The sequence below is a fragment of the Solanum verrucosum genome, unplaced genomic scaffold, assembly GCF_900185275.1.
Source record: "Solanum verrucosum unplaced genomic scaffold, falcon-dt-bn FXZP01000194.1, whole genome shotgun sequence".
NCBI classification, from domain to species: Eukaryota; Viridiplantae; Streptophyta; class Magnoliopsida; order Solanales; family Solanaceae; genus Solanum; species Solanum verrucosum.
In genome coordinates this window covers 1-24178 of record NW_026020416.1, presented here as the reverse complement: position 1 = coordinate 24178, position 24178 = coordinate 1, and the positions used below count along the sequence as shown (strand labels likewise).

The window sequence follows — 24178 nt, the reverse complement described above, 5'->3', positions numbered from 1 at the left end:
GGTGGGAATAAGGGAGAAGATGCATTAATTTTTACATTAAAGAATAAATTAAATTTTATTATTTAACCTCTTATTAAATAATTTTGGTTATTAATTTTAAAAAATAGTTATGAAATAATTATGATATGGTATTAATATATCTAACATGAATATGACATGTCATTTATGTAAGAGAGAGTGAACCACACACATGGTTGAAGGAATTAAAAATCTCATTTTAATTGAGTTTAAAAATTCAGTTGCTAAAAGATTAAGTAGAAGGATTCAAAATATAAATTAATACAAACACAAGGATCCATCAAAACATTTGCCTTAAAAATAACATACATTGCATAATTTAAAAAAAGAGTATTTGTTTCCAAAAGTACCTTCCACAATATGGAGGAAAGAATGTGGAAAAGGTTTTTATGGACAAATGTGTCTTTAATCATACTAATGCATGCATTAAAACCCTTTGTATTGCAAATACCATAACATGTATTAGTTATACCCATCTTAGTACTCAATAGAATATATAATTAGTTATACTTAGATAGAAAAAGTAAACCAAACAACCCCTCAAAGTTTAGTTTGAGTAATATTAATATTATTTTACAAAAGCATATTACATGACTGGGCATAGTAAATATTTTTTTAAAAATATAAAGGAGAGATTGTGATTGAGGAAATGAAATTATGGTTATTTATCATCGCTCAATAAGATACCTGCATTACAAAAACATTTACAGAGCCTGATGCAAATAAAAAAAATGGATACCTAACAAAATTACAAGATCAGAAGTATCATCAGCTGTTAGTTGAGTGGTATGAGATTTTCACTATGACTGATAAAGGAATGTTTACAACATGACCACTGTTTCCTACAAGTCCTATTCTTCCAAAGCTTGGTGTTGTACTGTTCATGGTAGCATTGAGGAACACATTCAAGATCTGCTGCTGTCCACTTGCAACGAAAAATCGCTTTGGGGTAACCTTAACGGAAACCCCATTAGGTGCACCCCAACCGACAATATATGTTTCATTGCCCGCTATGTTGGTCAACATTCTTTGAACTTTTCTTGATTGGTTCAGCTTTGATATTGTGATTGAAGGCATGTTCAGGTCAGCTCCATTCATAGTAGATACTCCGCAGCTCTCACCAGTGTAGTTCAGAAGAACGGGAGCTGATCCATTTATGCCACAGAGGAACGCCATGTAGTCGTTATAACCTACAAATCAGAATTTAAGCTCCACATCTGACAGAAAATGATGTGCCATGTATTCTAGCCACCCCCAAATTATTAGTCATTGTTTTCTGAACGTTTTTAGTGATTTAACTAACTCTACGTTGAATTATTCTCAATTCTCATTTAAGTCAAATCACTCACGTAGTCCTTCAAATGAATCAAACAGTTTATGCTTAGAGAACAACAAATTTGAACTAATGTGGGGTGAGAATCGCAGTATGATGAGAACTAATAAACAAAGTAAGCAAATTGTAGTTTGAACTAGAGATGCAAAACTTTCCAAAGATGGTTGGCCAAACCTAGCTCTCAACGCCACTCCTTCCCAATAGATTGTCTGGCCTAGTCTTTGTACCAAGAAACTTTAAACTATGGTAAACACGTCTATACAATTCTTAACACCCTATACTTGTATAAAGATCAAAACACTTAATAGACGTATGCTTCCTAGCCTACCGAAAACTTGGATGAAGCTAGTTAGGAGCTCCAATCAATCAAGTGTTGACACCGGATTAGGTTTGACCTTCCTTCTCAATGTCCGAACATGCATTCTTTTCTCTACAATATGGTATGGTAGACTTATAACCAATCAACTAGAGAACATTCTTATAATTACAGAAATGTTATTGATGTGTTTGGGATATGGAGGAAAACATATTTTCTTATTTTCTCATATGCTAGGTTGGACAAAATTTTGGAAAAATATTCTCTAGGAAAATAAGTTCTTTAAAAATGAGGAAAATTACTTTCTTAATGGAAGTAGGTAAAAGAAGTTTTATAAGTGACACTCTATATTTATTGTATATCCTCCATACCCACCCAACGGCACCAACCCCTACCCATTGACCCTCCCACTCCTGAGGCCTTCTTCCACCCCTATAGTGTTTTGCTAGATAATTGCTTACTTACTAAAAACTATAAGGGGTCGTTTGGTGTGAGGGATAATACCAAATAGTCCCGGGATTAAATTATAGTACCGCTTATTTTGTTGTTTGGTTGGCAAGTTCGGGATAACTTATCCCGGGATTAATAATTAGTACCGGGATAAGTTATCCCTCTCCTTGGGTGGTATAGTAATCCTGGGATAACTTATCCCGAGATAAAATAGGTAAATGACAAAAATGTCTCTTTCAACCATTTTATTATATCACTTTTTACATTAATGAAGGACATTTTTGTAAACAAATAAATTGTTCTTAAAATTTATTATTTTGAATACAACAAACCAAACACTCAATAAAAAATAATCCCAACACAACTTATCCCATCATAACTAATCCCAACATAACTTATCCCAACATAACTTATCCCATCATTACTCATTTTCAAACCAAACGACCCCTAAAATAAGTAAGAAAACATCTAGGAAACATTTTCCATGGAAAATATACTCCTTCATACCAAAAACATTCTAAACTTTTTTTTTTTTGAAACTGATAATGTTGTATTCCTCAGCATTAAGGTATGCTGGAGACCTCCAAAAAGGTAGTAACAAGCTAGAACGAGAAACTAATTACAGTAATCCTAAAAGATCTACTAATTGTTCAGCATTTTCTATACAATGTTCTTTACACCAAAAGTAGAAAGTTGCTATGCAGCTCTCTTTGATTTTCTGAATGCAGTTGAATCTATCTTCAAAGTTTCTTCCATTCCTCTCCCTCCAAATAGTCCACCAGATACAGTGTGGGATTATTCTCCACCACTTCTTCTGTGTCTTGCTTCCCCCTCTCCTAATCCAGCAACTTAACAAGTCTGCTGTGTGCTCTGGCATTGACCATTTTATCTCTGTTAAACTGAGAAACATAGTCCAAAGCTGAGATGTGACTTTACAATGGAGGAACAGATGATTATTTGTCTCTCTAGCGTCACTACATAACATGCACCTGGACACAATTGGCAATCCCTTTTTCTGCAGGATCTCATGAGTGAGGCAAGCTTTCCTGATTACTAACCAAGCAAAGCACTTGACCTTAGTAGGAGCCATACTTTTCCATACATGCTTCCAAGGGCCTATGTTGTTTTCAGGCATCCAGGATACCTCTTTCCTATAAATTCTACCTGTAGAGAACTTGCCATCCCTATCATGTTTCCATCTAAAAGTGTCATCCTCTACAGTAGTGCCTTTGAAACCATCAATCATCTGCAATAGCTCCACAACCTGCCTACTTCCCAGTCATTAAGATGCCTCCTGAAGAAGAAGTTCCATCCCTGTGGGGACCAACTATCAGCCACTGTAACCTCAAGGTTAGTGCATATATTGGCCAGATCAGGGAAAACTTGCATTAAAACTTCTTGTCCAATCCATAGGTCCTTCCAAATAGTATTTTGTTCCCAGCACCCACCTCATAACATGAATTCTTTACTAGTCTAGGCCAAAGATTCCTTATAGATCTCCATACCGATGTTTCGTAGGTGGTTGATACTGCATTGGTACACCATTGCTCTGTCTGGCCATACTTATTCAGGATTACCTCCTTCCATAGAGCATGATCATTTCCATTTAATCTCCATAACCATTTCATGAGCAAGCAATCATTCTGCAGTTTCAGATTCCTGACTCCTAAACCACCAGCCTCCTAAAACACATTCTAAACTTCATGGACTTTTCCTAGGAACATAGAGGTTGGAAGTGACTAAGTGATAGCATCCATGGCGGCATACCTTTATTATGAAGCTTTGGAAGCCAAGGAGATCAAAATAAAGTTGGTGAGGTTCAATGAGATATCAAGAATGTGTTTATCGTGGAAGAAGAGTCCAAGAATTATGGCAAGGAGTGGCCAAGCGCTATACATATTTCATAGTCCAAGTCCAGGAGAAGGAGGATTGGGGCCATATAGAGCCCAAGAGGAGGGGCGTACATGAAGCCCAAGACTGGAGCTAAAAATGCCCAAGAAAGGGGCTGAAATTTCTGTCCAGGAGCTGAGATTAATGCCCACTCACGCCCATAAGGGCTGAAGAAAGTCACGCCCAAAAGGGGATTTTTAGGCTTGTGTTTTTTATATAGAGATCAGAACTGAGAACCCTTAGGTATACGATATGATATACCTTCGGTACATGAGACTGGAGACACAAGACAGTATTTTAATAAGATATCTTTTGTGCAATGATAAAAATAATCTCCTGTTTAAACTCTCTTATTTCCTTCTTCAAGGTATGAGATGTTGATCCTTAATATGAGTGTAATTTGTCAAGAACCACAGTAGATGTATTACTTTAGATCAAAGTTGTGGGATAAAGACTAGGCCAGGCAAATTGTTGGCTAGGAATGCCATTGACACTAGACAAACCTTGATTGGAAAACTTTAGCATCTATAATTCAAACATAATTCGTTTACTTAATTCTTATCATTCCGCAATTCTAGGAACTACTCTCATCCCTGAGATTAAGACATCTGTCATTTTGAAATTAATAGAGTTCAATAATGGGCTAAAATGCCAATGAACAATACTCTCCTAGACAGCAGAGAGTAGCTTACTTGTATCCAAAATAAGGCCCGGATCCAGTGTTGCAGTAGCATTCACAAATCCGCTTCCCATGTCAAAAGGTGTTGCAGGAGACTGGTTCGAATCTGGGTTGGCATATGCACGCTGGGCTAGTATTGGGCCCCCATATTTATTATGTTGAGAGGCTGTTGTAGAAAGTGCAGATCCAATTGCAGCAGGAGTAAAGGTTGGAAATTTTTGCTTGATCAAGGCTGCTAAACCAGCAATATGAGGAGCAGCCATGCTTGTACCAGACATCATTGCAAAGTTTTCACCTAAATAATAGGAAGTACTTGGGTCAGTAAATAATTTTTCATGGCATTTATATTGCTTTATGAGTAACCCCCATACTTCTACAGATAGTTCTTGAGTAACCTGCTAGCCTATTTTAGTTCTTTTTATAAGGAAGCCTTTTTTAGTTCTTGAGACCATCTACCTTGAAATTCAATCGATTCAGCGCCGCGGGAACTCCAAGCAGCCCATATAGAATTTCCTGGAGCAACTAGGTTGGGTTTCAATATGTCTGCATTATCAACAGAATTGTCTTCTGGATCTGGTCCCCTTGCAGAATAATACATAACCTTCGGAGCAGACAAACTGAAATTTGGTTTTATTCCCCCCAAAATGCAGGCAACAGCCCCAAACTTGACGATTTTCCTTGTAGTTTCATCTTTCTCAAGAGAAGAATTGTAGTACTGAAGTAAAATCTGCCAAATTAATTAAAATCCCCAAATCAAAATCAAAGACGAGAACTGTTGTGCATACATACCAACAGTCACAGAATGAGTAAACTTGTAACAAAAGAATTTACATGTTTTTACGATTCTTATCTCACTTCGTGTGCACTTAAATGCACAACTGTCCATGTTGATCTGCACAGATACTAAAAGCATTTTTACATCCAAACTCACCTTCGAATCATCTGGAGAAGGAATTATAATTCCAGGCAATCTCATTGGAACCGGATTAAGTTGATAGCTGATAACAAAAGGATCCATGGCAAATACAACTCCAGCTGCACTAAGGTTCATAGCTGTTTCTGAGGCCTGTTTGATGGTGGAAAGCCCAAGCACAAACCGGATGGAGTAGCTACAAATCAAGAGATTCCCTTGAACGAGCGTATGATTGAACTTACTGGCATCTTGGCATTCACTAACATACATATCTTTAGCAGCTGCGTCATTCAAAGCATGAATTGCAGAAACCAGCATGTACATATTATCTGTTCCAGCTGTAAACAAAAACAATTTTTTTTTTAGAATGGTAACTTTTTCTTCTATTTATCCACATGTATACTACATCAAAGTAGTCCCCCTTCCAAAAGTATTACAAACTAACAGACTCCAAATTACAGGGAACTCCTGAAAAGGTAGTAAAGAAGTTTAATTGGTTAAGGGTACAGTACGGCACCAACAACTTAAGTGCTGCATCATTGTATTCAAAGAGAAACTGGAAATAAAGTTCCAGCATTTCAGTGATTGTATCGACTGATACTAACAGACTTATGCTCAATAACCACCCGCACCAAACCAAAAGAAGACTTTTACAATACAAAAAATCTAATGGCACTAGTGCATAAATTTTCCACAAAGTACATGCCTGATTAGGTATGCATTATTTATGGGCATACCAGTGAAAATCTCAGGCATCTAGCTTAGGTATGCATTTATGGATGTGTCAGGGAAAATCTCAGGCGTCTAGCTTAGGTATGCATGTATGGATGTGTCAGGGAAAATATCTCAGGCATCTAGCTTAGGCAAACATTTTTTTGGGAGATATTACAGGATGCTTCTCAGCTTCCGAAATCTGCAAAAAAAAACTATAGAAAGAATAACAGCATAGAATTTATGTTGTTGAAATTATCAAGTAGACCATCTCCAAGAGTAAATTTCTATACGCTTCACTTTCTATAACAAGTTTCAAGGGCATCAGCTTCCTCAACTTTAAAGGCAATCCTGTAATATCATTTCGCATTCACCGCTGATTTTGATAATTTTTTGGTATTACCAATACATGACAAGGGATTAAACTTCATTTGTCTGGAAAACATAGCTCTCCTTTTCTTTTTAGGTAGTCCTAAAATGGCATCTGTTTCCCGCAAATGAAAGATTGTTCACCTTTTAATTTCTCTCTGCTTATAGACCTAAAATAAATAAACATGTTTCCTCTCTAGCAATTTAAACTTTTAGATGAGACGGTTCACACCATTTAATGTGATATTGGAGCATTTTTGGGTCTATAATAAACATATATCATCTTTAACAATTCAACTTGTATTTGAGGTGGTTCACTTAATATAACATGGCATTGGATCTTTGTTGAAAAATAACTCTAGTTCCTGGCGGTGCAATCACTATTCACTATAGTAACGTTTGGGAGAAGATTCATATTAAATTAAGTAAACTACCTTATCTAGCTTGAATTGTTAGAAATTGCACTTTTGTGTACTTATTTTAGTTTGATCACACTGATGTGTGGGTCTAATTATTTTTCTTCGGTTAAGTACATGAAAATATTTGTTGATAAGTGGCGACAAGACTTGAATTCAAAAAGTTTTGCATGCTTTGATACCATGTGAGAGAAAAGATTAGAAGAAAGCATGAAGAACTTACTGTCATGACCTGCCCATTTGCCATACAAGTAAGGCATAAAATTAAGGGGGGGAAGAATCTAGAATCTTGGAAAGGTTTGGAAAAGGCTCTAGAATACCCTAGAAGAGTTTCTTGGAAGGCTTGAGAATTCTCTAGCCTTGTAGAGAATTCTAGAAGAGGGACCAATTTGTACATATGTAGGGACTTGTATAGCAATTTTTATTTGCACTTTAGCCCCTAGGTGTGTAGTATAAATAGAGGGGCATTCATTTGTAACTCAACCAAGCAAGTGTAAGCGATCTTCCAAAGCAATACAAAAGCCTTCTTTAAAAACTCTCGTGTCTTTCTTCATTCTCTTAGCGATCTAAGTTTGAAAAGGACTTACTTGAGCTTACAAGATCTTGAAATAATCGTAAGTTGTCAAGTGTCACACGGAGCGTTAATTGAAGTCTAAGTTCGTGACATTATGCCTCAATGCTAGTGACACACTTTACCGTGGATATAGTAATTTATCTAATGTGGCACATGACCTGTACATACTTTAAGTCTAAGCCTAACTTTTTAATCAAAAGGTAATGGATCATGTTTAATCCAAAAATATATCAAACTTATTTAGAATCACCTTAATATTCACTTGAGAAAGCCCCAAAGGGCTGAGGTTGAGGGACTTGTGACTTAAGTCAAAAGTGTGAGCTCTATGCCAAGTGAACTTAGTCAAACTTATTTAGAAACACCTTAATATTCACTTGAGAGAGAAAGCCCCAAGGGGTTGAGGTTGAGGGACTTGGGACTTAGGTCAAAAGTTCGAGCTCTAGTGAACTAAGCCCAGTATTTAACTGGAGAAAGGTATAGGACAGGCACATCATCCCCGAGTTTCAAAAGTTGCAATTTGCCCAAAGGGCTGATTTTAAGTCACAAAAAATATATGAATTCACTTGAAAAATCTGGTGATTGAAGACTATCCTCATCCCTCAAATGCATTCTTTTTGAATACTCGTATGTAAGGGTCGACATCTACCTTCCTTGTAACACCTCTATCACCTAAGTTCTTTGGATCGGTACTAACTTACCTAATAACTGATCCAACCATATCCAAGAGTTGTGACTCTCCATAGGATGATCATCTATTACTCATTCTTTTCGAACTCGCAAGGAATTGCAATTTCTCTCTCTAGAAAGAGAGAGAAACAACAACTAACCTAGAAGTTGCATAAATTATCATTAGAAGTTCCAACAGAAAATTACTTAACTTAGTGCAGAGCGGAATAAGTTAGGTAGTGAAATCTATTTATTGCCCCACTTCTCTTCAAAGAATTACATAATTTCAGTTCTACTCGTTAACTTCTTCTAACAGACAATTTAAGACTAAGTGAGAGGGAATGATTAAAATAATAGATATTTGTGGGAAGAATCATGCTCCATTAATATTCTCAAAATAGAATTAAATGCAGCAATCACCAAGGAAGACTTACGTGCTAGTCCAACTCCAGCCATGGTGATGTTGTTCCCCAGCAATATAGAGTTGCTGTAAACCCTGTCATGGGTTGAAGCACCAACACTGAAGATCCATGGGCTGAACGATGCAACACTCTTAGGTGATGGTCCAGTATTGCCAGCTGCTTGTACCACAAAAATGCCAGCTTTTACTGCTGATAACAAGGCCATGTCTATCGGATTAAAGAAAGTCGCCAAACCAGGAGTACGCCTGTTTGGCGTGATTGATAAATTGATTATATCCACACCATCCTGGGCTGCCTATAATTGTAACAGACAAGACAAGTATCAACACTGAGGAATTAATATTTATTCTTTTTTCTCTTTTGCCTCTGTGAATTAGCAGTAAATGATTCTTAAGCATGAAGGACAAATGAATATGCCCTCCATCCATAAAAAATTGGCCTGCTTCCCATTCTATTCTGTACCAAAAATTAGACCCATTTTGGTATTTGAATCTTTCTCTTTTATGTCAAAAAAAGATGAAACTTTTTCTTTTATAACAGATGAAACATTTTTCACCTTCTGACAAAATCAAATCTAAACTAGTATACCACTATTTTATGTTACAGAAACTTGATGAGAGACTTCCCTACATCTGCAATATATCTTTCTCCATTCCTCTCTTTATCCAAAAGTCAAAACCAGGACATGGATCCTTTTCTCTTTATTCTTTTCCTTTAAAAGTTCTCCACTCTCTAGCCAAAAATGAAACTTACCTGGTCTATGGCAGCAACGACATCTGCAGCAAAGCCACCAAAACTCTTGTATAATGCCTTGTAAACTGCAATGCTAGAAATATCGGCATGTAATCAGTATCTGCTCTAATACTACTTTTAGCAAGAAAGATACAAGGTAAGGAAATTAATACTTATCTCAATCTCTGTATTTTGATAAAAGGAAACACTGGAGGCTTGAGTTATGACCACTTGGGGAAGTTGAGAAGGTCGATCATTAAAGTAGATTTCTAGTAATTTCCCCAAGTGCTTAGAACTCAAACACTTCCCAGTGCTCCCGGATCCCCCTCCCCTCAACAATGGATTCAGACTTTCATCACTTCACTTATCAGAGAACAGGTGTGCTAATTGTAATGTTTGGTGAACTCCTGATGATCAGGATCATTTTGTTACAAAAGAACCTTTTTGTAAAGTTAAGTCATCAAAATCTTTTGCATTGAGAAAGTGCTTGGTTAGAAGTCATTGCAAGATTCACAAGACAAAGGGCTTATAGAAAAGATGAACAAGAACTAACACATAAGTTGATTGCAATACTGTGATACACTAAACTACTAGTGATGAACTGATGATAGTTACATCGCTGGAATCTCTTCTGCATGTAGAGTATCACCTTGCAGGTTGATATCAGTAAATCAAATGTGAACAGAAAATTAAAATTCAATTTCTTACTGTGAATGAGGAGCCATTCCACTAGCATTTCCAAAGTCATGTCCAGCTACAATAACGGGGACTCCATGGTTTCCTGCCGCAATAGAAGCTGTATGCCTGTTTAATAAGAAATTCAAGCCACATGGTTTTAGATGCTATTTTCAGTATCTTAAGTTTGGAGTAAAGATAACAAATTGATGATATCAAGAAGGTTCAAATCAAACAAGGTCCTTTCTTTTCTTTTCATTATTTTTCTCTTTTCTGTGTGTGTTTTGGAACCCTTGGGCCCACCTTACTTGAGCAAAATGAGAACAGAGTTTCATGTATGGGATTTAGTGTGAAAAGAAAAAAAAATATTGTTGTGAGCTTAAGTGCTGAGTAATGATCGTGCCAAAGGAAAATTAGTCACTCTTATCCAATATTACCATATTCATCCTTTTCTACATTACTACCAAATGAAAAAATTCTACCTGATCCTTACTTGAGAACTCATTAGTGGATAGTGACAAGATAAGAAAGCTTTTGGTACTCTTCTATGTGGTGCAAGAATTTCTTTGATCATTGTGAGTGTCATTGTTCTTGAACATGCCCATTTGTTTCTCCCTTGTTGGCTTGGTATCTTTTTGTTAATTTGGGGGTAGTCCGTTTGGAGAGGCATATTGGGATTCAAGCTTGTTGGCTTGGTAGCTTTTTGTTAATTTGGGGTGGTCAGTTAGGTGAGGCATAATGGGATTCAAGGGACACAAGAATTTCATTTTGTCAATACACGAGTATGAGCAAAAAAAAAAGGGTGTTTAATTCTCTTGGTTGATCTAAGTCAATTTTGCTGAAAAAGAAAGCTCTTAACTGATTTTATGTCCTGTTGCTGTTTTATGGCAGTCCTTTTTGCTTGAGGACAATGATTCAAGTGTATTTATGTCTTTTCTCATGTTTGAAGAGTTTTAAGTAGTATATGACGTAATCCCTCACATATTTGGTTGTTTTGATGAAAGATATGCAATGAAGGTAAGGAGGAAATACACAAAGGTCTCCTGTTTTGCATCCAAGACATGTTTAACACAAGACAACCTTAGGAAGGGCATCATGCTCATCAACAGATGTTTTTCGTGTAAAAAAAACAATGAAAGTGTCAACCATCTTTTTTTGCACTGCCCCATTACAATTGGCATATGACATTTCTTCTTCTCGTTGTTAGGCCTCCAATGGGTTATTCCCCTCTCCATCAAAGATACTTATGCTAGCAGGATATGTCGGACAGTTGACAACACTATCAAAAGTACCTGGAGGATGATCCCAAAAGTAAAATTTTGGAGCATTTGGAAAGACGGTAACTGCAGCTGCTTTGATGGAATATCAACTCCCATATTGGCACCTTCTCTCCCCTGTTAGTATGGATAATTTTTGGGATTTTGTTAGCTCCCTAACTCAAGAAAGCTCTTTATGCTAAGATCGCTAAGAGAATGCTAAGAAAGGCTTAGAAAGATCAAAGAGAGTTTTTGGAAGAAGACTTTTGTATTGCTTTGGAAGATTGCTTTACACTTGAGTGATGCCTTGCAAATGGTTGGCACCTCTATTTATACTACTTCCTAAGGACTAAAGTACAATTAATATTTACATGAGAAGTCCCTAAGGTATTTACACATTGGCCCCCTTTCTAGAGAATTCTACATAGTCTAGAATTCTCCAAGGCCTTCTTGAAATATCTAAGGCATTCTACAGTTCTCTCTTTAACTCTAGAAGCCTCCACGTCTACTTGGCTGCAAAATTTGGCTCGGATAGTGGCGGGACATGACACGATAGCCTCAATCAGCGCCCTCGTTCGTCGCTGCCCTGGATGCTCGGCCCACGGTGTGTCGTGGCTTTCCTTAATTATCCGCCGCCTGATAGACCCGAACTTCGGTACGTAGACCCTTCGACTGGATGTGAGTAAAAGGCCATCCTCCACCCAAAAGCGCCTAGTCTTGCCTTGGGCGGCTAACTCCATCAGCTTCTTGGCCTCGAGATCATGCTGCATGCCATCTTTGATTGCGTCTTGAATATCACAATGGACTGTCGTGATGGCAGCAAGTTCGGCCTTCCTACTTAGCGCATCGGCCACAACGTTACCTCTTCCTGGCTTATACTCCAAAACGTAGTCATCCTCGGCTAGAAAATCCTGCCACCTAGCTTGTTTCGGGGTGATCTTCTTCTGCGACTGAAAGTAGCTAGTGGCCACGTCGAACTTGGAGCCTAGCAAGTAGTGTCTCCACGTGCGCAGGCAATGTACGATGGCCGTCATTTCTTTCTCCTGCACTGTATAGCGCCGTTCGGTCTCCTTCAATTTGCGGCTCTCGAAAGCTAATGGGTGTCTCTCCTACATTAAGACTCCCCCAATGGCAAAGTCTGAAGCATCCGTATGTACTTCGAAGGTCTTTGAAAAGTCGGGCAACGTCAAGACCGGCTCTTCTATCACTGCGGCCTTGAGACCTTCGAAGGCTTGCTGGCACTCCATGCTCCAAACCCACAACTTATTTTTCTTTAACAACTCGGTCAGTGGAGCGGCCTTTGCGGAGTAGCCACTTATGAACCTGCGATAATAATTTGCAAGTCCAAGGAATGATTGTAGCTCGGTCACTTTAGTGGGCACCTCCCACTCCTGGATCTCTCGAATTTTAGCCTCGTCCATCCGTAGTTTGCCCTGGCTGATGATATGGCCCAAGAAGTGCACCTCATGTTGGGCAAACTCACACTTCTCCCGCTTGATGTAGAACTGGTTCTCTCGCAAGACTTGGAAGACTTTTCTCAGATGCCCCACATGTTCCTCCAAGGTGTTGCTATAGATGACATAGTCATCTAAGTAGACCACCATGAACTGATCCAAGTATGGATGAAAGATCTTGTTCATTAGCGTGCAAAATGTAGCGGGTGCGTTGGTTAAGCCGAAGGGCATCACCAACCACTCGTAAGCTCCGTACCTCATCACACATGCTGTCTTCGGTTCATCCTCCTTCGCGATACGCACTTGGTAGTAGCCTTTTCAGAGATACACATTGGTGAAGTATTTGGCCTGCCCAAGCCTGTCAAACAAATCTGCAATGAGCGAGATAGGGTACTTGTTCGTAATAGTTACCTTATTGAGCGCTCGATAGTCGATGTATAAACGTAAGGATCCATCCTTCTTCTGGAACAGTACCGGTGCGCCATAAGGTGCCTTGGATGGACGGATGTGACCGGCCTCGAGGAGCTCCTTCAACTGCTTCCTTAGCTCCTCTAGTTCAGGTGGAGCCATGCGATAAGGTGCATGCGCGGGTGGCTTGGCTCCAACCTCCAACTCTATCCTGTGATCTACCTCGCGCCTCAGAGGTAGAGTCTTCGGCAGCTCGTCTAGCATCACGTCCTTGTTCTCTTCAAGGACCTTCTCTATAATCGGTGGCAAGGTCTCCTTAGCACCATTGTCTTCTCCCAAACTTGCAATGGTAGCTAGGAATGTCAGTTCTCCTTTCTTCAGGCCCTTCACGATCTGCATGGCCGACAAGAGGGCATGTCCTTCCTTCTTCGGTACCTTGACTAGAGGTACCATGCACGACCCTTCCCGCTACATGACCATGAGTCGTTGGAGGTAGGGGTCAATCATCGTATGGCAGCGCTGGAAAAAGTCCTGCCCAAGACGGAGCTGGAGCGGTGACAGTCAAGACCATAGATGAGGCCATCACGCAAGCAGAATCCTTGACAGACTTTAAGCATGATCGACATGACAAGGCATGGGGCAAGGATGCAAAGAGCAGTCATGCCAAAGGTGGTGGAGATCGTGGCCGAGGCAAAGAGCAGCAGGCGCACCCCAAGCAGCACGACTCCCACAAGCCGGACAACAGACGGTTCGTGCGCCAAAATTACACCGAGAAGAAGGCGCAGACCACTAAGAGAGATGGTTGCTACATATGCGGAGGACCACACGGCTATGCCAGGTGCCCAGAGATGAAGAACCTTGGTGCCATCCTACGCGAACGGAAGGAGAAGGACGCACAAGAGCAAGGGCAAGACGCGGGCACGACGCAATTGGGCATGGTTGGACTATGCGGGACGATAGCCAAGCTGACAGAGAAGCCAGGAGACTTCAGCACGTAGTATGTAGACATCTCCATTAATGGACGTACAGCTCATGCCATGGTGGACACCGGGGCAGAAGCTAACATCATGACCAAGATGGCGGCAAAGAGGTTAGGGCTGAACTATGTTCCAAGCAACACCCGCCTCAAGACAGTTAATGCCCCACAGACTCCCGTGTGCGGGGTCGTGCAAGGAGTGAGCATCACGTTGGGAAATTGGCAAGGTAAGACAAACTTTCCTGTTGCTCCTTTAGATATCTTTGACATTATTCTTGGGCAGGACTTCTTCCAGTGCTGCCATACGATGATTGACCCCTACCTCCAACGACTCATGGTCATGTAGCGGGAAGGGTCGTGCATGGTACCTCTAGTCAAGGTACCGAAGAAGGAAGGACATGCCCTCTTGTCGGTCATGCAGATCGTGAAGGGCCTGAAGAAAGGAGAACCGATGTTCCTAGCTACCATTGCAAGTTTGGGAGAAGACAATGGTGCTAAGGAGACCTTGCCACCGATTATAGAGAAGGTCCTTGAAGAGAACAAGGACGTGATGCTAGACGAGCTGCCGAAGACTCTACCTCTGAGGCGCGAGGTAGATCACAGGATAGAGTTGGAGGTTGGAGCCAAGCCACCCGCGCATGCACCTTATCACATGGCTCCACCTGAACTAGAGGAGCTAAGGAAGCAGTTGAAGGAGCTCCTCGAGGCCGGTCACATCTGTCCATCCAAGGCACCTTATGGCGCACCGGTACTGTTCCAGAAGAAGGATGGATCCTTACGTTTATACATCGACTATCGAGCGCTCAATAAGGTAACTATTACGAACAAGTACCCTATCTCGCTCATTGCAGATTTGTTTGACAGGCTTGGGCAGGCCAAATACTTCACCAATGTGTATCTCTGAAAAGGCTACTACCAAGTGCGTATCGCGAAAGAGGATGAACCGAAGACAGCATGTGTGATGAGGTACGGAGCTTACGAGTGGTTGGTGATGCCCTTCGGCTTAACCAACGCACCCGCTACATTTTGCACGCTAATGAACAAGATCTTTCATCCATACTTGGATCAGTTCATGGTGGTCTACTTAGATGACTATGTCATCTATAGCAACACCTTGGAGGAACATGTGGGGCATCTGAGAAAAGTCTTCCAAGTCTTGCGAGAGAACCAGTTCTACATCAAGCGGGAGAAGTGTGAGTTTGCCCAACATGAGGTGCACTTCTTGGGCCATATCATCAGCCAGGGCAAACTACGAATGGACGAGGCTAAAATTCGGGAGATCCAGGAGTGGGAGGTGCCCACTAAAGTGACCGAGCTACAATCATTCCTTGGACTTGCAAATTATTATCGCAGGTTCATAAGTGGCTACTCCGCAAAGGCCGCTCCACTGACCGAGTTGTTAAAGAAAAATAAGTTGTGGGTTTGGAGCATGGAGTGCCAGCAAGCCTTCGAAGGTCTCAAGGCCGCAGTGATAGAAGAGCCGGTCTTGACGTTGCCCGACTTTTCAAAGACCTTCGAAGTACATACGGATGCTTCAGACTTTGCCATTGGGGGAGTCTTAATGTAGGAGAGACACCCATTAGCTTTCGAGAGCCGCAAATTGAAGGAGACCGAATGGCGCTATACAGTGCAGAAGAAAGAAATGATGGCCATCGTACATTGCCTGCGCACGTGGAGACACTACTTGCTAGGCTCCAAGTTCGACGTGGCCACTAGCTACTTTCAGTCGCAGAAGAAGATCACCCCGAAACAAGCTAGGTGGCAGGATTTTCTAGCCGAGGATGACTACGTTTTGGAGTATAAGCCAGGAAGAGGTAACGTTGTGGCCGATGCGCTAAGTAGGAAGGCCGAACTTGCTGCCATCACGACAGTCCATTGTGATATTCAAGATGCAATTAAAGATGGCATACAGCATGATCCTGAGGCCAGGAAGCTAATGGAGTTAGCCGCCCAAGGCAAGACTAGGCGCTTTTGGGTGGAGGATGACCTTTTACTCACATCCGGTCGAAGGGTCTACGTACCCAAGTTCGGGTCTATCAGGCGGCGGATAATTAAGGAAAGCCACGACACACCGTGGGCCGGGCATCCAGGGCAGCGACGAACGAGGGCGCTGATTGAGGCTATCTATTTCTGGCCATGCATGCAGGACGATATCGAGTGCTATGTGCAGACTTGTCTTGTGTGCCAGCAAGACAAGGTAGAACAAAGGCATCAGGGAGGACTATTGGAGCCACTACTCGTAGCGGAACGTCCATGGGAAAGCGTGACTATGGACTTCATCACTTCCCTACCTAAGTCCGACGGGTATGGAACTATCATGGTTGTGGTGGACAGGTTCTCAAAATATGCTACCTTCATTCCCGCCACAGCCGGATGCACCGCAAAGGAGGCCGCTCGACTGTTCTTCAAGAACGTGGTGAAATATTGGGGGCTGCCAAGACACATCATTAGCGATCGAGACCCCCGATATACTGGAAACTATTGGAGGGAGTTGTTCGAGATACTTGGCACAAAACTTCATTTCTCCACAAGTTTCCACCCGCAGACCGACGGCCAGACCGAACGCGTCAACGCCCTGTTGGAGTGCTACTTAAGGCACTATGTCAGTGCGCATCAAAAGGATTGGGCCAGACTCCTGGACATGGCACAATTTTCATATAATTTGCAAAGGAGTGAGTCCACCCAGTGTTTTGGACGGCGAGAGGCGACAAAAGGCGACAAGGGCCTGCCTCGCCACGCGGCGAGGCGAGCGGCGAGGCGCTCGCCTTTTTGAATCGAGGCGCCAATTAATACCAAATAAGTGATATATATATATATATATAATAAAATATTACTAAAAATATTTATGAAATATATATAATAATGAATTGCATATTTTGATATAATTACATACAAAATAAGAGGAGTATAATTGTTAAAGAAGAGAGAAAATATAATAAATATTAAAAGTATAATTTATTTTATAAATAAAAAAGGACACACTTATCTAGAGAAACTCTGTCTCTAGTTTTCTTTTTCAAGAAAAGTTGAAAAGACTCTACTTTTTGAAAAAAGATACTAAAAAAGCTGTACTTCCTTTACTTTTCAAGAAAAAACTCCTCCTCTTCTTCTTCTCTCTTCTTCTCTGTACTTTACTGTACTTTTCAAGAAAAAACGCCTCCTCTTCTTCTTCTCTGTACTTTTTCAAGCTGAGCAGCAGCAGCAGACGCGAACTCGCAGCAGCAGCAGTCGCGACAGTCGACTTCAAGTTTCCAATCGCAGCAGCAGCAGTCGCGAACTCTAATTCCAGTCGAGGGATTGATTTCAAGTCTCCGGTCGCGAAATGAGGAGCAGCAGTCGCGTCATAAGTTTGAAAAAATACCCAAAAAAAACCCTAATTTGATTATTTGGCTTTTTAATTATTAAAATTCAGACTTCTAAAAAAAAAGAAGAAAAAGGCGACGCCTATTGCATCGCCAATTCCACGTCACCCCTCGCCTTGGCTCGCCTTTTTGATCTCGCCACGCCTTGCCTGAAATAGGCGCAAACCCCTCGCCTCGCCTCGCCTTGTCGCCAAAGGCGAGAGGCGCTCGCCTTTAAGAACACTGAGTCCACCGGGTGCACGCCGTTTGATTACTTCACAAAAAAAGGAAGGAGAAAATACACAAGACTCAAGCAAAAGAGATGCATGAAATGAAGAATTGGGCACAAAAAAGCCCCAACTGTCGCAGTGGTGGAGTTTTGGTCACTGTGACTGCACGACCCTGAGTTCAAACTTTCAACTTTTTAGTTACTAGGGTTGAGATGGAAATAAATAGGGACTTTAGAGAGTATGAAAAAAGGGGAGGAGACACCAAAAGACAGGCGCAGCTGTTGGGAGAGAAAAAAAGAGAACTTAAGAATTTCAAGGAGGATTAAAGAGATTTAGAGTTTCTTCTAAACCACCTTCTTCTCCTAATCTTTTGTTATGAGCATGATGACTCTTAATTTTTCAATGATTGTTTTTACTCCATTATGGAGTGACATTCTCATAGTTGAGTTTTGATGAAACCTGTGGTTTTATAGTGACTAATTTACCTTTTATCTCATGTGTTTAATTGATTCCTTGAGGAGTTCATTGATATAATAATCACAAGAGATATATCAATTTCTCCATTGCTTTGATTGGGTTTAGGATAGTCTTGTTGAATATTGATTCTATTCGCAAGAAGGGATTAGTATTTTAACCTTAGAATTGCCGCATAGATATTTGAAAGAAGACTATATATTTCTATCTATGCAGAGCCTTTAAATACAACCTTCGCATCTTTAGAAAAGATTAGAGGGATTGAATGTATTCGCGAGAAACATTCATACTTCAACAAGCCCCCAAGGCCTAGCTCAAGTGGCAAAAGGTGGAGGATTTGTGGCTTAGGTTGCAGGTTCAATCCCCACACCATGCAAAGCGAAGCCCGGTATTTAAGTGGAGAAGGGTAGAGGGGCAGGCCCATTATCCATCGAGTTTAGAAGGCTGTGATTGGTCCAAAGGGCGGGTCACAAATGGATTTCTCGGTTATCAAAAAAAAAATTCATACTTCAACAAGGGTTGATGAAAGGTATTATAATTGCTAGTTATTCCATAGGTGGATTCTTGACTCAACTCAATTGAGTTGTGGCTATTTCTCCCGTCATTATTAATTTTACAAATCAGATTTCTCAAAAAGTAATCAATCAATACTAATTAGCATATTAGAAACTCAATCCTCTCATGGGATTGACATTATCAATACTATCTTTAACAAGCATGAGCTTTAGTTTTTATACACAGATCTTGGGCTCGTCAGATTTTGGGGCATTTTCCGGGGGATTGGGCAATATCTATTTGCTAATTGTTGTTGTTGCAACTTTGAGAGTTGTATATAATTTTTTCTTTCACATTTTCGAGATTTCATCCTTAGTACTTGACAAATGGTAGAGAAGGAGACTTGAAGAAATTATCCCTGAATTTGAACTCACCCCAAGTGCTTTAAAGATGAACTACAGGAGAATCCAGAAAAACAACTAAGAGCTGATAGCAGAGCATTTTCAAAGGATCAGAACATGTGACTATTGTGGTGGCAATCACCTCATTCATGAAAAACCAAGAAGGTAACTTATGTTTCTATAGTTCATAATCTGAACAATCTTACTATGCTTCTCGTACATACAGGCAGGTTGATTCATATGGTTACCATTATGATTCAGAATGGAATGGATACTCGAATTATGGTTGGAATCTAAGTGACATGAAGCAACCACCTCAAGAGGAGAACTGAAACTTTAGAGAGTTAATACTTGGATTAGCAAGCAAAACAGAAGAAAGCTATAAAAGTATAGATGAATCACTGTGAAACATGAATACTCGGAGACAATGATGATTGTTTAATCAAGTGAAACATACAATGTAGCTATAGCATCTTCCCAATTGTGCAACTGCACCACATTCATAGAGTTTCATGGAGATGCTCAACTCTTGATAATTCCATGAATGATCCATTACGACCAACAAAATCAGAATTTTACATATCCTAAATGAGGCATCAGAGAGGTCTTGATCAAAAAGTGTTAGTCTAGGGTAGGCCTATAAAGTTTCCTCCTTTTAAACTGTAAAGTAGTGCAGAGATGAATTTAAATGGAGAAACATGGTCAGTGAGGATTCATATAGACAACCCCAACTTGTTTGGAACTCCTTCACTATTTTCAAGTCTTACTCTTAAAAATAATGTTAGATGACCAAAATTCATATATAAAGGAGGTGGATCGCCAAATTTTATACTTCAGAAGAAATGAAGAAACATATTGATTATGATCAAGAGCTCTTACATTCAGTGTGCACATTGTGAATACCAAATAAGCCTACAAAAGAGCTGCAGTGGAATGTCCATATGATAGAGAACACTTACGTTCCATGACCATCACCATCAAAAGGAGAAGCAAAGTCCTTAGTTGCATTAAATATTCCCCTGGTTATAGCAGATGCTGCAAAATGACGGGCACCAACAAGTTTCCTGTTGCAAGATCCGGATGGAAAATCCAGGGTGACCTCACAAATGCCAGAGAAGTGCTCAGGAACAGGATATGTTTGCTCAGGTGACTTATCATTGAAGCTGGGGTGTGTAGGATCAATTCCAGTGTCAATGAAACCAATTACAATGCCTACCCCAGCAGTTTCATATCCACCTTCTTGAGCCCATGCCCCACGAGGTAGACCTAGAAATTGTGGTGTATGTGTGGTTGCAGTCTTAACTGAGAAATCCAAAACAATATTTGACACCTCTCTCCTCCTTGCAAGCTTGAATGCCTTCAAATTGATCAAATACATGTTCACATAAGATATGACCATGATCAAAAGTCACAAAAGACTATGTAATGACTTAACTATGTATGGCATGTTAAAGAAAATTCTAATTTCTCCATACCTGCTGGGGTGTTACAAGCACAGCAAATCCATTAATCAAGTAGTGGTAGCTGTATACTTTTAGATACTTTTCTCCTCTTAACATCCTCCTCAATAAGGAATCGTGCATTTGAGAAACGTAGGAACCATTCATGCGATCTATATGTGAAATATTGCTGATTCCGAAAACAGTTATCAGTAATACGACTGAAGAAGTTAACTTCTCACTTTCAAATAGATACACTAAAAACAAGACAGAGAGGAACAAAAACTCTAATTGTCTTATGCAAGAATCTGATATGACAATGTAATACGAATAGCCCAGAGTGTGATAGTTAGACAAATCTAAAACTTTCTTATTAAAGTGACTTCTGGATAGTGGGTTACACAGCTCCAAGAATCTAGCCACTAAAAGAGTAAAGTTCTCATGTAATTAATTAAGCTTCATTCCATGAGAGTCCTTACATAATAATGCACTGCTTCTCATTCTCAATCAGTCAAAACACTAAAATACATAAACACAATCAGATAAGTTTCCCTCTTTTTAACACACTACAATCTACAATTCCAAACACTTGAATAATTAGAAATGCTAGAAGACAAGTGGAACTTCAAAACCACTAAAAGATTTCAACTTTACACATGCCCAAGTTACAACTAAAATAATACTGTAGCAGAAATTAAACAAACGAAAGTGGGCTAACCACAAAAAAAAAAAAACATTCATCTAGAGCAACATTGAACTATTGAGGAGATTTATGAATGTAACAACTACTACGCTTCAATCCCAAAATAGTTGTATGAATTCTTAACATGACACTACATATTCAGTTAAAAATAATACCTTGGTTTGTCAAATCTATTAACTCTCTGTGACCCACCATTTCTGGAGTGGTATTGATTCTTCAAGTTGAGTTCTTCATTAAAATGAGCTTTTTTCAGGGTCACAATATACACTGCAGTAGCTGAATCAGCAGCATTCTCTATAGACCAGCCACAACCCACAAAAATCCCCAAAAAAATTGCCCCCACTAAGAATCTGAAGCTGACAGACCCCTCCATTTTCAACAGGTCAAAAGTCCACCCATTTGCTTCTTCAAGTACCCCCAATAAGAAATAAACAAGAATTGTGTAAAGCTTAGATAAGGGTACAAAGCAAATGAGAGTTTGTTGGCTTCTTTATGCTGAAGAGAGAGAGAAGTGCATTTAATTAGCTGAAGAAGCAACTTTCTTGGGTTGTGTGCATATGAACCTATAAAATTTCCTAATACTTTTTTAATAAAAGAGTGCATATGGAAAAATCAAATTCTGTTTTTTTTTTTCGTTTTTATGCTGTTGGATTTATTCACTTGTCTTCATATGTTATAACGGTTATATTTATTTATCAATCAATAATTTTCTGTCTCCTTTCTTATGGTCAACACTATCTTATGAAAGAAGCTTGGGGATTTATGAAAATAAATAAATGAATAAGATTGGCATCTTGTTTAAATTACTTAAGTTATATTCTTTCTCTATAAGTAATAAAAATTATCAAAAATTGTTACGAATCTAGCCACAATGCAGGACCCAATTGATATACTTTCAAATTACATTTGGGACCCGGGTTAAAGAAATGAGATTGTGCACTAAAGATGCCTATATATAGAGGATGAACTATCTCATTAGGGGTTACACTATGAGTTATGTCATTTTCTTTTAGTTAGTTATTTTGTAATAGGAGTCTGGAATCTCCCTTTTCTATCTTTCTTTTTGTTTTTTGATGAGCTTGTAAGTTGTTTTATGATCAATACAAAGCTTAGTTTGTTACATTGGTGCTTTCATTGAATCCAACAACGAACTCTCAGCTCTCTCATATTCAATAATGGGTTTCACTTCATCAGTCTCTAGTTTTCATTCTCTTACAGAGTCTAATCAGAAATTGCTTCAAGCTCTGCACTCTCATGTTGCTTTAATGCATTCTCAGCCGTCTCCAGTGGAGTTGGGTCGATTCAACGGCTACAATGCAGTGGGTTGGGTTTTATTAGCGGAGCTCTATTTTGATTCTTTTGCCATCTCGGATGCCCACAAATTACACTATGTCCCTTACTATTTCGATGGTGATGCCCTTGAATGGTTTCATTGGATGTATCGCAATAATCAACTAGTTGATTGGAAGCATTTTAAAGAGCAAGTGGTGTTGCGATTTCAGAACACAACCATTACTACATCAAGGTATTTTGTTGATCCTTCTCATGCCCATTTTGACTATGATAGGTCTGCACCTATGGTTACACCAATGACCCAGGTTGTTTCATTTGTTGATTTGAATATTTTACCTACTTATTATGCAATTGAATCTACTTCAAAAGTCGGAAACTCAAATGTGGAACAAGTGTTCGATAAAATGCCACTAGCAGAGGATTCACCATTTAGCTTAGCTAATGGGTCATTATGTCTATGGAAGGCTATGCCGCGACTATCAAAGCCCACATGTTAGATGTATGTTCCCAACAAACCAACCACGAGGTGTTTGTCGATGAACAATCTGATGCAACAACCTTTAGCTCGGAGGGTCACTCTGATCTAGAAGATGAAATATCATAGGAGGTGTGCGATATACAAGCTAAATTTGAAGGCAAAGTGAGTGTGGTTCAAAAGACTATGGTTGTTAACGATCAAGAGTTTGTGCTAGAGGATTTTACCCCAATCTTAGGGAATATTCAGTTAAATGTCCATGTTTCTACAGATGGGAGACTATCTAAATATGCATCCAATTCTATTAACTATTGCTCATGCTTATTCACCAATTTCAACTCTTTTTCTCTGCCCTATGTCACCGGCCAACTCAACAAATTTGAACCTTCAGGTGAGAAGCTTCCTCTTGGTCAAGTACTGCATACTTATTGTTGTCATAAGAAAACATGCTCATATCTCCATTTTGAGCTTGAACCATTACTTGATATTTTACCCTTTGGTAGTGTCGTGGATGCTTGGGTTGATATTGGGCAACTATGTGATTCCCTGTCTTATGTGGCCAAGATGCCTCACAAGTTTTCTACCATATTAGAAAGATATCCTTACGTGTGGAATCGATCCTCTCAACAATTATTTGATAGTATGTCCCAAACATGCCACTATTCCAAGGTGTTCGCTGAAAATTCCCAAGGAGAGGCAATTGGTATACATTGCCAATTTTACTTGATGAGATTAACAACAGGGAATTCGATAATTGCTTCTTATTTTATACCATCAATGTTCAAAGGTGTCACCCTTACGTTAGATAGCAGTCTTCATCGATGTCTCTCATTTCATGCGTTTCATGCGATACCAATAATGAAGTTTGGAGTGAATCAGGTTGCGGCTATTGCAGACAAGTCTCTTCTTTTTACATTAGAGTTTGAAGAGGCTTTCAATCTAACTTTCTCTATATTAAGAGCTTATGACCATTCCACATTAGCATATCACTGTATTCACAAGTCTAAAGTCATGGCTCTTATTTCACACATATCATCATATGCACACGATAATGCCTTCACAGAACTTT

At 39.7% G+C, this 24178-nt stretch overlaps 1 protein-coding gene across 2 annotated transcripts; it reads right to left on the bottom strand.

The window, feature by feature from the left end:
* Nucleotides 1-663: 663 nt before the first annotated feature.
* LOC125840868 (subtilisin-like protease SBT2.2) lies at nucleotides 664-21897 on the bottom strand. Of its 2 annotated transcripts, none has more exons than XM_049519831.1 (10): nucleotides 21497-21897; nucleotides 20675-20828; nucleotides 20159-20556; nucleotides 10198-10293; nucleotides 9511-9583; nucleotides 8770-9052; nucleotides 5618-5937; nucleotides 5143-5413; nucleotides 4700-4981; nucleotides 664-1208 (listed from the first exon to the last, which is right to left on the bottom strand). In XM_049519831.1, exons 1-10 carry the CDS (start codon nucleotides 21712-21714, stop codon nucleotides 787-789), a joined length of 2517 nt encoding a protein of 838 aa, XP_049375788.1. In that variant the 5' UTR covers nucleotides 21715-21897; the 3' UTR covers nucleotides 664-786. The 2 variants fall into 2 exon arrangements, with proteins under 2 accessions (XP_049375788.1, XP_049375789.1); XM_049519832.1 differs by having other exon boundaries at nucleotides 20675-20811; nucleotides 21497-21810.
* Nucleotides 21898-24178: the final 2281 nt, after the last annotated feature.

Coding starts and splice junctions, on each gene's coding strand:
- LOC125840868 (XM_049519831.1), bottom strand. CDS start 21,714: ATGGAGGGGTCTGTCAGCTTCAGATTCTTAGTGGGGGCAATTTTTTTG. Junction 20,557..20,674: donor TGCTTGTAACACCCCAGCAG/GTATGGAGAAAT, acceptor ATCAATTTGAAG/GCATTCAAGCTTGCAAGGAG. Junction 5,414..5,617: donor CTTCTCCAGATGATTCGAAG/GTGAGTTTGGAT, acceptor TTAATTTGGCAG/ATTTTACTTCAGTACTACAA.